Raw genomic sequence first — 14,373 nt, forward strand, 5'->3', positions numbered from 1 at the left:
ACGGCAACCAGCATTTTGTCTCCTTATTGTCCAATATCCGCGTAGGAAAAAAATGATGCATTTCTTTACACGCGAGGGACAGTTTAACATTCAAGGTCTTCTTTCTTGGCTTAGAGCCGTGATGTTAGGTACGTAGGCTAATGGAACCGAGCGGATCCTATACAACATGTCGGACGGATCTCACTGATCTAGCCATAACTTATTGGGTTTCTATCACCGTCAAGGTTTAAGGTTTAACATTTTCTATAGCTTGCTATTTTCACACAGTTTGGGAAATGAGCAGTTGATTGTGATCTGTTTTAAGTCGGCACTTTAGTTCGTGAACGTGATATCACATTTCAGCCATTCTTTTTATTTTGTGTTTGCTGTAATGGATTAGGAATAGGAAAGAAAAGAAAAAAATCATGCCAGGGCTCTTTGAACGAGGAAGATAAGGTTAAAAGACACATCTTCTTTGGAGTTTATTCGTATTGTGACACAGCCATCAAATTGAATGTTTGTAGTTTTTTTCATTGGGACAGATTGCATTGGGTAGGAAACCTCGGATTCCCAACCAAGTACACATCCTATATGCATCTGTGTGACTGTCTAAACCAACGGGCGTGCAAAACCCTTAATTCTTTCTTTCAACCTGTCCACTCATTATTGTGATACGACGAGTGATAATACCATTTTTATTAGCAGAGCATCTTCCAGCGACATTACCTGTATTGTGAATGCATATAAAGCACAAAATTATAGGAAACCACCGATCTGCATGTTTCTTGTTTCTTTTCAAGGTGCAGAAATCAACCAGTGGTGTTGCTGTTCCTCTTAACGGCACCCCGTTCATTCATTTCAACATTACCTACGTGAAGTTGTAATCAAGATCGCATGTTTACGTAAGCATTAATAAAGTGTGAAAAAATAATTGCCTTTCTATCTCGTATAAATAAATGAAGGTATATGTGTTTTTGGCAAACACATACAGTACAGTACAGTACAGTGCAAGAGTGGCAAGTGATCATTTTTTGAATCCATTAGCAGATCGTACCAAGACATGTCGACATCATTACGCATTACCAAGACCGTGGCGATCTCATCCCTTGGACTTTACGCCGGTTTATTAACCTCGAGTTCCTTAGTGTCTACGTTAACCCCCTTGCAAACTGTGAGTTCGCAAATCAGACACTTAGCCTGTGTCATTGGAGTATACGGCTCCGCACTAGCGGGCTTGACCACCGCTGCATTCGGGCTGACCTACTCCTTAAGTGCAGACAGTTCCAGACTGGCGCAGTTAGTCTACGGTCTTGTGGGCGGGCCCATCACGTATGGATATTTATATATTTGTTCTATGAAGGGTAGAGGAGGACGCGGATCATCGCTGGTGGTGGAGAAGGAGGAGGGATCGCGGACCCCGGAATCTTCTCATTCAGACAAGATGAGTTCTCCGGAATTGGTGGGTTCTTCAGAAGAAAGCAGTGGCACACCCAAAGTTCCCTTCCATCATCCTCCCATTGGGCCCAACTCTACTGGCGAATGTCCCTTTGGCCACAAGGCGAAGAGGGGAAAGAGAGCTGAGGCAGCTGCGGCAGCTGCGGCATCGCACATTCTCATTAATTGGAGTTTGTGGCTAAGTACTGGAGTGACGGTGAGCTGCCTTGTGAAGACGATCTATGCTTCTCAACGGGGATAGGGCTGACAGAACACGTACTATACATACCATACGTACCATACACACCATCTATAGCCTTCAATTAACGTTGTGTGTCTACAGAATGACCGCGAATTCGTGCAGTGCAAATCCTGCGCTTTTTCCCAGAAGGGAAACCACGCTCGGTGACGGAGAATGATGTCGTGCAAAGGGAGGCTTTCCTGTGCGAGATCCTCCGCGGAAGCCCACGCAAACGCCGCAGCCCGCGGGCCAGACCCGTCTCCCTGCATTATCCTGCAGGCCTGCCGCTTACGCGAATTCTCGAGGATCTTCACGTTCCGAACAATAAATAAAGTACGGTGGATAGAGATAGCGAGTTAGTTGGATACATACATACATACATACATGGATGATTTGCTCTGCTCTGGAGCTGACAGACACGCAGTCAGCCCTGTGCTCTCATCCCCTTGTAGATCAATCGCATGTGAGCTTACCTGTTGAATTATTTAATCAACTATATATACACGTATATATCTCGAAGAACAATACCCCGGGTGTGGAGTAGAAACAAAACACCACACTAGACTCGCTTAACAAACACAACACATCATGACCTACTCTAAACTGACACCCATCCAGACGGGAACGTTCAGCACAGTCTACAAGGCCTGGTCATCGCAACGTAACGAGTACGTTGCGTTGAAAATAATGCCCAAATCAAAATATTCCAGTGGTGGCATGGCAAACGAATTTGAAATTATGAAAATTCTGGGTAGATCACATCCAAATATTTGCTCCATGTTGGATTTTTACCAGGATACAAACTATTACGTACTGGTCCTGGAATATTGCGAATATGGTGATCTTTATGATTTCCTATCCGTGGCCAAGCGCCAAGGTGATCAAATCCATCCCTCCACTATACAACTAGATTTCGCCAAAGTATTAAGACAGATAAGTTCCGCAATCATGTATTCACATTCCCTGGGTATCGCACATAGAGACATTAAACCAGAAAATATCTTGTTGACCAAGGAAGGTGATATTAAATTGGCTGATTGGGGACACGCCATTAGAGATTCATTCTCCAAAGAATCGCATATTGGTACGGATAATTATCGTGCCCCAGAAACTTTCGATTGCACCATAGAATATGACACGTTCAAGATAGATTATTGGTCTTTGGGGGTGACAAGTTTATATTTGATATTTGGACAGGCTCCATTTAAGAATCTAACTTTATCCTCTGATTTGGCAGATTGTCACATGAGAGAGGAGAAAAATTATTTAATGGGATCCAATTATTCCACTTTTGCTAGGGATCCTAACGAATTCATCTATAAATATTATTTGGCTCCAATAATTAATTTGAAGAAGGATATGTTGTACCAATATCGTGATGCGAAAGTACCATTGTATGTATGGCGTGACTTGGCGGACATTTACAATTTGTTCTACATTAGTAGGATCCTAGTGGATTCTTTAATTGTTTGTGAACCAGAGGAACGTTCATTAAAGACATTTCTTTTCGAACTTAATAGAGAGAATGGATTAAGAAAATTAAATGGGAAGATCATCATTAATGAACGTACCACTGCACATCATCCAATGATGCATCATGAAAAGGGTTCACAAGTTCAATTGGTCAATCGTACTCTGATTCCTGAAAAAATAACGTGACAGACACACTTATTTTCATATAATAAACATTCAATTTTGCATTACATTCCGTATCATACATAACATTTAAGTATACCCAAAAATATGATATTATTCATTTACTTATTTATTTACAAAACCATTTTTTTTTTGTTGTTGTTTTAACATGCAAATGCACTCCCCGTATCAATCTTCTTACCAAACTTTGCCATTTCCACATTCTCTATCGTATGAACCAAAATCTTTGAATTATCTTCATTAAATTCAAAAACAAAGATGCCTCGCAGCAGCCTAGAAAGTTTATCCTGCTTCTTCTCCCCCGCCTTCTCCCCCTCCATATCGTTGATATCCTTTAATTGACTAGTCACCGCATCTTCATTCAAAGCTTTCTTCCCGGGATCCAGAATATATTCAACTATATGTGATGTAGAGGAGTCATTACCATGAGGAGGCGGTGGCTTCATATTGATACGTGCGGGCGTCACATGTATCTTGCTGCAATCATCATTAGAAATACAAGTTTGCCATTTGATAATTAATTTATCATTATCTGTAACAAACCCCACAAATGGATCACCCTTCCCCTTACCACTATGTTCCTTATCCTTAGCCAAGATCGTCTTCACGGAACTTATATGAATACGACAAGTATCATTCAAAATAAAATTCTTGACAATCAATCGGATGGCATTTAGGGAGGCCTTATATTTAACTTTCCCATTGATCGTCGGGATATAAGGATATGTGGTCGGCAGTAATCTTAATTGAATATTCTCATCCAAATATTGATCCGAAATAGTTTCTTGTAACAAGTTAGGAACTCCCTCCTTCGTCAAGTAATTCGTCATCATACCTAAATTGGCATGTCTCGTAGTCAGATCGGAGTACCATCTAACACTTGGCACCGTGATCCTCTTGGAAATTCGTATCAGCGTATTCATTGACCCTTTAATGCAGAACATATAAAAGTAACCTCACTCTAATCATGCCTGAAGCTTACTGCCACTGAGTAACTTGTCAATGCCCTATAATCTACATACACACGAAATATTTCAAGTCCATTTCACAGATTTACCCAGTCCATCCGCGCAATGGAATGAAATGAAAACATCAACATGAAATGAAGAAAATAACAATATCCAAAAACAAAGAGATGCAAAGAACTCGACAGGTATATTACACACAGTACCAAAGAAAGACAACTGAAAATGTCTTTGACAACGAAAGAGGACCTAACACTGTTGCATACGCGTCTTAAGGCGCAATACGTTGCCGTGTATGATCTGAAGGATGATGCTGGAAATTTAGTCTATCCGATCTTCAATACATGTCCACCAAAGAAAGACTACCCTGATTATTACGCTGTAATTACGAATCCTGTATCGTTGAACACTTTGAAGAAGCGTGTCCCGCATTATACAGACCCACAGGCATTCATCGACGATATCGTGAGAATTCCATGGAATGCAAAGACTTATAACACAAAGGATTCCATTATTTATGCTTATGCGGATATCTTGGAAAAGTTTTTAAAAGAAAAGATTGTCCCCACTTTGAAAGAGTTTTACCCCAATGTTAGATATCCATATTTAGGCCCTTTACCTGATCCTGATGATGAAGCAGAACAATTGAAGTATAAGATTGAAGAACCAAAAATTGTTACGAAGGAACCAAAAGTACTTAAAGAAAAGGAAAACGGGAAGAACGAAGAAGTTAAGATAATATCAAGATCAAAACGTGAAACGCAATCCAACACTTCACAAGGCAAACATCTAGAAGATGAACAACTTGATAATACAGCGGATGAGAAGGAAAATAATGATAAAGATGATGATGACGATGGTGAATATGTCGAACCAAAAATAATTACTCAGCGACTTAGAACTTTGAAGGCACCTATGCCCCAACGTTATTCACCAATTTCTGAACAATATTCCAGATCAATTACTCCTTCTGAAACGTATAACCATAAACCTGCAAAAGTTAAAACACATATAAAGCGTGGTAGACCACCAGTCATTGATTTACCATACGTTCAAAGAATTAAAAATGTTATTAAAAATCTAAGGAGAGAATTTGATTCAACAGGTGCGCCAATCACTTCTCAATTTAATAGAGTGCCTCATGATACAAGATATAGACAAATGGTGCCCAATCCCATGTCATTAGATGATATAAGAAAGAAAATTAAAATGAGAAAATATAAACAATTCCAACAATTTGAATTTGATTTCAAATTGATGGTGGCGAATTTTAAACTCTATCATAGATCAGATCCAGGAATGCTTGAATATGCCAAATTGTTGGAGAAGTGGTATGAGAAATTTTCACGTCAAGAATTAGCTAAACCAGATAGAGCATATTTGCCTGAGGGTCACGCAAGAATGCCAATGGATTCTGTCAACTTTAATGGTGTAACATACAATATCGGTGACTGGGTACTAATAAAGAATCCAAATGATCCAAATAAACCCATCGTTGGTCAGATATTTAGACTTTGGAAAACAAGCGATGGTGAAGAATGGTTAAATGCATGTTGGTATTACAGACCAGAACAAACCGTGCATAGAGTGGATAGATTATTTTATAAGAATGAAGTAATGAAGACTGGGCAATATAGAGATAATCTTGTGAAGGATATTGTCAGTAAATGTTTTGTTGTTCATTTTACAAGATTTCAACGTGGGGATCCTGCAGTTAAAGTTGATGGTCCTCTTTTTGTATGTGAATTCCGTTATAATGAAAGTGATAAGGCATTTAACAAAATTAGAACTTGGAGAGCTTGTTTACCGGAGGAAATTCGTGATCAAGAGGAGGAAACTATTCCTGTAAATGGTAGAAAGTTCTTTAAATATCCATCTCCGATTAGACAGTTACTTCCAAGGAACGCATCTGAACATGATCGTATTCCTCAGGCTACTATGGGTGCTCCAAATGCTCCTCCTTTGGTAGGGGCTGTTTATTTAAGACCTAAATTAGATAGAGATGATCTCGGTGAATACTCGACTTCAGATGATTGTCCACGTCATATTATAAGACCAGGAGACCCAAGAGAATCAGGGAAAATCGATTTAGAGACAGGTACAATTTCTTTTGATCCGTCAATGATGCATATTCCAAGATCAAGCGAATCTAATCTACGACTTGAGAACATGAATATTAATTCATCTAGAAATACACCCATCTATAACCCCCCAAATGGAATGCAAGAATCTTATTATCAAGGTAATCAAATGGTATCCAGTAACCCATCCACTACTTCAATTTCAGATATTGTGGGGAATGGACCCTTAACGATAGAAAAATTAAGGCAGATTGAAAGATACAAGTTGAAGCAACAACTTCAACAACGACAACAACTGAAAAAATCTCAAGCCTCTAAATATAATAAGACAAATGTTTTGGAAAACTTAACAGAACAAGCATCAAGGGCAAATGTGCAACCTATAATGATTGATTTCCCTTCATCTTATGTGCTTCCGATTTCTATAACTAAGAATATTGATAATATTCATAGAACAGATTATGATAATCAATTAAGAATTTTGCATGATAATCGAAATAGGCAGCCACATGATTTTAGTGATGTAACTCCTAAAAAACGAGGGAAAGGTGATATTATTTGGTATAGAGGACCTGCTATACATGCAGAGGAAAGACTGCTAAATTTAGGAAGTGAGTATAACCAACTATCTCTAAATAGATGGATGAACCAAAATAAGAGACAAAAATTGGAAGGCTACGAATACACTGTTGTTGAAGAGTCTATAAATGAGTCTGAAGATGTTGATGATTCAGATGACGAGGAGAATATGCTTCCGGATACATTTCCGATGGGTCTACGTCCATCAGCTGCTCATATGGCTTACAGATTGCGTGCATTTGAGGAATGAAGCTAAAGTTTGCATTTACTTGTAATGGAATAAAACAACGTTGTCAATATTAAATAGATTAATTTTATAAATAGTATAGATTAAAAAAATATGACTGTAATAGACTACTGTTACACTTCTAAACGTCTGCCTCATTATATCGAGGTAGCAACGCATCTAGAAGATAGGTATTCCATTTATGAATTTTTATGAAAATGTTTTTGTCGTTAGTCAATTCGATTAGATTTCGTGCAATTTTGGATTTATTGCCCCTAAGATAATTCCCCATAAAGGGTGTGAAACCGTTTTTGTCCGTATCTGACGTGGTTTTTCTTTCAAGTTCCTTAGCATGAGAATCTTTAATATAGTTAATCATTTTCAAAAAACCACCCGTGATAAAATTCCAATTGTTTGACAGTATTTTTGTCGAAGACATTTCATCTTTATCATCAATCGTTAATATTAAGCAATATCGCCTTTCATTTCCTCTTGCATTCTCATCATATAATTTAAAACCCATTACCAGATTCACGCCTGAAACGTTATCATGAAAAACATTCGGGAGGCTGTCATAAACCATAGTCTCTTCTGAGAATGATCTTCTAATGATAGCATTTAATAATTGGTAGCGAACAGCAGAATACTGGGTAGTTATATAAGGTCTTTCATGTAGTATGCTTCTCATTGATCTTATAGTAGTTTCATTATCAGGAAAATGTAGCAGGCAGGATTCACAATATGAATCGATAGGATAATCTGGAAGAAGTAACTCATCCCCCAATGTTCCCTTGTCACTAGTTTGTGTCACTAATATTACTTGAGGCCCATGTTTATCGCAAAAGTGAGCCAGTGATATCAGGATGGAAGACATGTTATTTGATGATTAAGCTGGGTCCGACAACCAGAACTTCCGCGTTTGAATCTTGTAAGCTTTTTGAAGGTTCTCTTAATAAGGAACCAAAGTATAATTGCCTAACACGGTTGACCTAATAGGTGATACATTCACTGCTATGTTGACAGTTTTTAACAGGCGTTTTGTTAAAAATAGAAGGAACTGTCGTAAGCTGAAATCAATCTTTACATACAGAAGACCCTTCGGCCGATTTTCTCGCATCAATATTTTCTTAACATCATATGAAATTTGACAAAATGATTCTGAAAGAAGACACATTTTGATTGAGAGTCTATTGCAGGAAAGAATTTGCTTAAATCTAATTACCATATATACCCAAAGACTTATTTCAAAGCCATGGGTAAGAAGAAACTAAATTATGCAACTGGCGATGACTTACAACTCTATGCGACTCCAAAAGAAGCGATGGAAGAAAGCAGACGAAGAGCTCTTGAAGAAAAGATAAGGAAAAGACAACAATACGAAGCCCAAATGGCCAATGAACAACGACGTTCGGGAAGAATTTCATCAGCACCCGTAATGACACCGCCAAATTTTTTGAATAATAACAGACCCCCACCTTTACAATATCAACCACCATCTCAGCATAATGGCAGCCATCATACGATACAGGAGACCTTCATATCACCTAATTCACGCCCAGGCTATAATACCAGACCATCTCCTCCTGCACAAAATATGAATGTTTCGAACCCAATGCCGATCCCACATGTGGGACGTACAATGAACCATCCTGTACCTCCATATATTAGAAACTCATCATCATCGCCATCAAGTAGACAGACATCTTCGAACCTTCAAGATCCAGAGTCAAAGGATATTCAGGTGGCCAGAAAGTTATTCCAGAACCATGATATCAAGAATAGGGGTAGACTTACAGCTGAAGAACTCCAAAACCTACTACAAAATGATGATAACACCCACTTTTGCATCTCATCTATTGACGCCCTGATAAATTTATTTGGTGCAACTCGGTTTGGTACTATCAATCAGCAAGAATTTGTGTCTTTATACAAGAGAGTTAAGATATGGAGGAAAGTGTATGTGGATAATGATATTAATTCATCCTTCACCATAACAGTAACAGAATTTCACAACTCTTTACAAGAATTGCAATATTTAATTCCTTATGAAGTCTCAGAGAAACTGTTTGATCAGTATGCCGAATTTATTAATGAAAATAATAACTCTAAGGAATTAAAGTTTGATAAATTTGTTGAGGTGTTGGTTTGGTTAATGAGACTTACTAGAATGTTTAGAAAATTTGATACCCAGCAAGATGGGGTTGCGAATATACACTATAAGGACTTTATCGATATGACTTTGTATCTTGGAAGGTTTCTTCCTCATTGACTCTCAATGGGTTAACGTGACAGTTTAAATTGTATAATATATTTCTCGATAGACTTTATTGCATAATGTTCGTTAAAATATGAACCACTTTTGAAAAGAAAGTGAGTATTCCAGATAACCAAGAATTGATGTTGTTTCACAAGATATGCTCTTTGTTTGTTAAAGATGGTCTCTGTTCCAAGGCAAATCCATCTCACAAACCATTGATAGGTTACATGTACTATTTTTCAAAGAAAAATTACTATAGTTTATGCAGATATTAGATAGACGGTAAAACTTTTATCCCGCAAGCAATTTTCTTTTTAAATATGAAGTAATAATGCTTTCCCGTATCTCCATCGAAGAGATAGCAAAGATTTACTGGAGTTTGTCTCGCGCTACTTTTCTTGGGCGACGCACATTAAGAAAAAGGACACAAACTGTTCTTTATACTTTTATGGGATGAAACAAGTCCTAGTTGAACAAGTTTAAACTATAAAGTGGAAAAGAGAATGAGCAAAACTACATCGAAACTTAAGAAGGATCATATCCCCGAAAATTTTCAAATTCTTGTTAATGGTTTCTTTCAAGAATCTCAGTTGAAAATTAAGAGACTGTTGAAGGAGAATGGTCTAGATGGTAGAGTGACGCATAAAAGTGTTTCTAAGATGATTAGTTATGGCAAACCGATAATATCGAATTATAAAATTGGCCTTGAAAATCTTCCTAAACAAGTTGAGTTGATTAAGGCTCAAAAGGGTTTTGATTTTACAGTAATGGTAGCAGGTCAATCCGGAGTGGGTAAGTCAACATTCATTAACACATTATTTGGAGAAAGTTTGGTAGAGAAAGAAATACATGATGAGAAGGATATTGGAAAATCAATAATTAAAAGGAAATTCCATATTCAAGGGGAGGGAACTGAGTTGAGATTTAGTGTTCTCGAAACTCCAGATTATGGCAACAAAGTCAATAACTCCTTTGTTTGGGTACCGCTTGAAAGTTACATTGATGAACAATTAAGGAGTTTTATTTTTCAAGAGGAACAACCCCAAAGAGAATGTATAAATGATACTAGAATTCATTGTTGTGTATATCTTTTTGAACCCACCAATAAGGGGATTAAAGCTCTGGATATAGTAACCATGAAAGAACTTTCAAAAAAAGTTAATTTGGTTCCAATTATTTCAAAGATTGATATATATAGCATTGAAGAACGTCAGAAACTAAAATTGTTAGTGAAAAATTTAATAAAAGTTCATAACATTGAAGTTTGCAAGTTAATTAAAGATTATGGTTTCTTTGAGGAAGACAATGTTGAACAGTTTTGCACTGATTGTCCATATGGAGTTGTAACGTCAGATAAACACATTTTGAGTTTAAGTGAAGATTTGGTTTTAGGAAGATCATTCAATGGAAATAAAATTGAAGTTGAAAATGAAGAACATTCAGATTTTCTCAAAATAAGGAATTTTTTGTTAAGAGATAATCTAATTGATTTGGTTAATTCGACGACTGCCTATTATGAGAAATGTCGAGCAGAGATGTTGAAATCCAGAATTGCCAAAACACAAGAGTTGGTTTTAAAGGATTTAAATGCTGAACATACTAAACCGGAACTTTTTAGAAATTTTAATTTTGAAAACCCAGATGAAAATGGGTTAAGAAATTATATTTGTTACCAATTATTTAATAAGAACGCCATGAATAAGCCTATCGATGTTTGGTGTCCAGATCTTTTAGAAAGACAACTGAATTTTAAAAAGAAATATGATGACTTGTTAACTGTGGAGGAAGGCAAGTATCAGGAATGGGCTCAAGGATTAAAAAAAACTCAAGAAGAAGTCAATCATGACATTAAACAAATGACCGAAACGATTCAATTGTTGCAGCTGGAATGTGAGGTATTGGAAGATCAACTTTTGAATGGTAAGAGGACCAGAATATATCCAGAGGATAGTAATGTAACGTTGGTAGGTTACTGTCACAAGAAATAGATTGATTTATACACATGTTGCTAAATAGAATAGATTACTACATAACAACCCTAATAAACTCGGGATGAACTAAACTTTACCCGGATTTTCAAATTAAAATTTGCGTAAAAAATCTTGTTATATAAAAGGACGAATAATTCTGAAATTATAAGCACTGATGATTACTGTTAACCTTTGGAAATCGTAAAGATAGAACTAAGAAACTGGCAAGAGTCTACCGAATAAACAAAAGCGACAAAAAGGATTTGGTCGTTATGAGTTCTTTCGAGACTTAGTTACCTTCAAGCCGTATTCTTTTTTTCAATTCAACAATTCTAAACTAAAATGATGAACCTTTGTTATTGCATTTTTCTGGCATCTCTAATGTTAGGGTGAGAAGTTTAAGTACTATCCACTCGATGAATACAATTTTTGACTACATCTCTGAAACTTCTATAAGTTTGTTGAATTGAATTGAACTCATTCTTGCTTATCTGTATCTTTTTACTATTATTGTGTACTAGTAATGCTAAAACCAAATGACTACCACACAATCGCAAGATGCCTATGGGCGATTATTCAATGCTAAGTTCTGCTGCATATCTTAACAATACTCGATTGATCGAAACACCATCTACTACTCCACTACTCATTGAATCTGTGTGGAAGGGTCGTAAGTCTCTAGATAAATCGGCAAGTCGTACGTTCTTACGAGTACATTTTACCCACTATTTCCTAGTTTCATCCAGCTTGTTACTTCTTTCACCTCAAAAGGAATAATCGTTCATAATATATTCAGCACGTTCTCTGTTTGAATAAGGATTTTGCAATTCTTTCAAACTCACTTCTCGAAAATATGTTATTTCCTAAACCTATCTTTTTATTTGAACTGGGTTTATTGGAGTTTCTAAAAACTGTTTGTGCTCAACAGCTTTAGATGTTTTCAATCTTTATCCAGGATAATTAATTATTTAATTATCGCCAACAGTTATGCTCTTATATTTTTCTATTATTAACGATATTTGTATGTGCACCAAGCTACGAGTACCTGTATTTACGAACAAAGGTGTTAAGCAATCACTTGTTAAACTGGTAATATTTGCTCCAGTTGTCAAACAAATTTTTTTCTTTTAATTGGTACAAATCAGAAACCATCAGCTCTAAATGCCCTAAGTCAGGCGATGAAGTCAAGGGACGTGTGCAAAACTAATTACATTGGGTTGCCTACAATTTTAGAAGCATTTTTGTGGGACCTATTTATTACTTGTACCGCCAGTAGATCCAGTATTGTCCATGTTAGGTATTGCTTACGCTGCTGTTCTTCGGTACTCAGGATTCATTCATTCGTGAGAAGTAAAATGAAAACGCTACACAGTGTATTATTCTCAAACAACGCCATTAAAGTGCTCATAACTTTTACTTACATATATTAAATCCATTTTACGACACTTTGGCTATCCAGGCCATGAGTTCCCGGATTATATTGCTCGTAAAGAGTTGGCAACACCCAGACCTTCGCGCCAGCAACTCCGACCGATAAAGACCGTTTTTTCTCGAGTAAACGACACTACAGCTTACCCACATCTTGGCTCACAATCCCAGGCAGTAACTTTCTAGTACGGCCAAACGAGCAAACTATCTGTCTGAACGAGAATAAGCCCATTTACCTCTGACGCAGGCTATATCCGTAATGAGCACTCCAATCCAGATTCCATGATTTCTCGTTTGCAGGCCATCGAGAGTTTCGGATTTATTCTCAACATACGTACGGACACGAGAAACAATATTGATAATGTAATGACACTGTACTGCCTTTGCACTTCATTTCACTAGCGTTTCTTTTTCTAGCTTGTCCCATATACGAACTACTAGACACACTTATATATAAAGGATAACCTTTTGATAGAGTAGCCATTATAGTTCATCATTGTTCTTTTGACGTATTTGTCTTTCTAGCAAAAAAATAACTGACTTCGTTCATACAAAGATATGTCTCTGGTATTTAACAATGCTTCGCTAGTAAACCTAGTGCATGCAGACACATATTCACATACTTTACAAAATATCTATCAATATCAACCTCAACTAAATGTCATGGAAAAATATTGGGCAGCATGGTACACTTATATGAATAATGATATTTTGGCTACCGGTTTAATGTTCTTTTTATTACATGAATTCATGTATTTTACCAGATGTTTACCTTGGTTCATTATTGATCAGATCCCATATTTTAGAAGATGGAAATTACAACCAACAAAGATTCCAAGCACTAAAGAACAATTATACTGTTTGAAATCAGTCCTTTTATCTCATTTCTTAGTGGAAGCTATTCCAATCTGGACTTTCCATCCAATGTGCCAAAAATTGGGTATTAACATCGAAGTCCCATTCCCAACAATAAAGAGAATGTCTGCTGAAATCTGTCTATTCTTTGTTCTCGAAGATATGTGGCATTACTGGGCTCATCGTCTATTCCACTACGGTGTCTTCTACAAATATATTCACAAGCAACATCATAGATATGCTGCACCATTTGGTCTATCTGCTGAATACGCTCATCCAGTGGAAACCATGTCATTGGGGTTCGGGACAGTCGGTATGCCAATCTTTTATGTCCTATATACAGGTAACTTGCATCTTTTCACTTTATGTGTTTGGATCACTTTAAGATTATTCCAAGCTGTCGATTCGCATTCAGGTTATGATTTCCCTTGGTCTTTGAATAAATTTATGCCATTCTGGGCAGGTGCCGAACATCATGACTTGCACCATCATTACTTCATTGGTAATTACGCTTCTTCCTTCAGATGGTGGGATTATTCTTTGGATACAGAAGCTGGTCCTGAGGCTAAGTTGGCTAGAGAAGAAAGAATGAAGAGAAAAGCTGAAGCTGGTGCAAAGAAGAGAGCTTAGTTGAACATACATACCTTAACTCAACTTCTCTGTTTATTCTCTATTTATTTCATTTTATAAATTCAATATAAA

General features: G+C 36.9%; 8 protein-coding genes across 8 annotated transcripts; 6 read left to right on the plus strand and 2 right to left on the minus strand.

Annotated features, from left to right (window-relative positions):
• Positions 1-1,039: 1,039 nt before the first annotated feature.
• On the plus strand, positions 1,040-1,675 carry SCM4 (Scm4p; the record flags this gene model as incomplete). Its single annotated transcript, XM_003673118.1, has 1 exon — positions 1,040-1,675. The coding sequence occupies one exon, from the start codon at positions 1,040-1,042 to the stop codon at positions 1,673-1,675; it is 636 nt and encodes a 211-aa protein (XP_003673166.1).
• Positions 1,676-2,242: 567 nt separating this feature from the next.
• On the plus strand, positions 2,243-3,313 carry FMP48 (protein kinase FMP48; the record flags this gene model as incomplete). The annotated part of the gene is made up of 1 exon (XM_003673119.1): positions 2,243-3,313. The coding sequence occupies one exon, from the start codon at positions 2,243-2,245 to the stop codon at positions 3,311-3,313; it is 1,071 nt and encodes a 356-aa protein (XP_003673167.1).
• Positions 3,314-3,453: 140 nt separating this feature from the next.
• Positions 3,454-4,254, minus strand: MCO32 (Mco32p; the record flags this gene model as incomplete). Its single annotated transcript, XM_003673120.1, has 1 exon — positions 3,454-4,254. One exon carries the CDS (start codon positions 4,252-4,254, stop codon positions 3,454-3,456), a length of 801 nt encoding a protein of 266 aa, XP_003673168.1.
• A 246-nt stretch (positions 4,255-4,500) lies between these two features.
• NCAS0A02200 (uncharacterized protein) lies at positions 4,501-7,185 on the plus strand (the record flags this gene model as incomplete). Its single annotated transcript, XM_003673121.1, has 1 exon — positions 4,501-7,185. The coding sequence occupies one exon, from the start codon at positions 4,501-4,503 to the stop codon at positions 7,183-7,185; it is 2,685 nt and encodes an 894-aa protein (XP_003673169.1).
• A 118-nt stretch (positions 7,186-7,303) lies between these two features.
• On the minus strand, positions 7,304-8,035 carry LST7 (Lst7p; the record flags this gene model as incomplete). Its single annotated transcript, XM_003673122.1, has 1 exon — positions 7,304-8,035. The coding sequence occupies one exon, from the start codon at positions 8,033-8,035 to the stop codon at positions 7,304-7,306; it is 732 nt and encodes a 243-aa protein (XP_003673170.1).
• Positions 8,036-8,413: 378 nt separating this feature from the next.
• Positions 8,414-9,430, plus strand: PEF1 (Pef1p; the record flags this gene model as incomplete). Its single annotated transcript, XM_003673123.1, has 1 exon — positions 8,414-9,430. The coding sequence occupies one exon, from the start codon at positions 8,414-8,416 to the stop codon at positions 9,428-9,430; it is 1,017 nt and encodes a 338-aa protein (XP_003673171.1).
• Positions 9,431-9,921: 491 nt separating this feature from the next.
• SPR3 (septin SPR3) lies at positions 9,922-11,406 on the plus strand (the record flags this gene model as incomplete). The annotated part of the gene is made up of 1 exon (XM_003673124.1): positions 9,922-11,406. The coding sequence occupies one exon, from the start codon at positions 9,922-9,924 to the stop codon at positions 11,404-11,406; it is 1,485 nt and encodes a 494-aa protein (XP_003673172.1).
• A 1,968-nt stretch (positions 11,407-13,374) lies between these two features.
• ERG25 (methylsterol monooxygenase) lies at positions 13,375-14,301 on the plus strand (the record flags this gene model as incomplete). The annotated part of the gene is made up of 1 exon (XM_003673125.1): positions 13,375-14,301. One exon carries the CDS (start codon positions 13,375-13,377, stop codon positions 14,299-14,301), a length of 927 nt encoding a protein of 308 aa, XP_003673173.1.
• Positions 14,302-14,373: the final 72 nt, after the last annotated feature.

Source organism: Naumovozyma castellii, chromosome 1, assembly GCF_000237345.1.
Source record: "Naumovozyma castellii chromosome 1, complete genome".
Lineage (NCBI taxonomy): Eukaryota > Fungi > Ascomycota > Saccharomycetes > Saccharomycetales > Saccharomycetaceae > Naumovozyma > Naumovozyma castellii.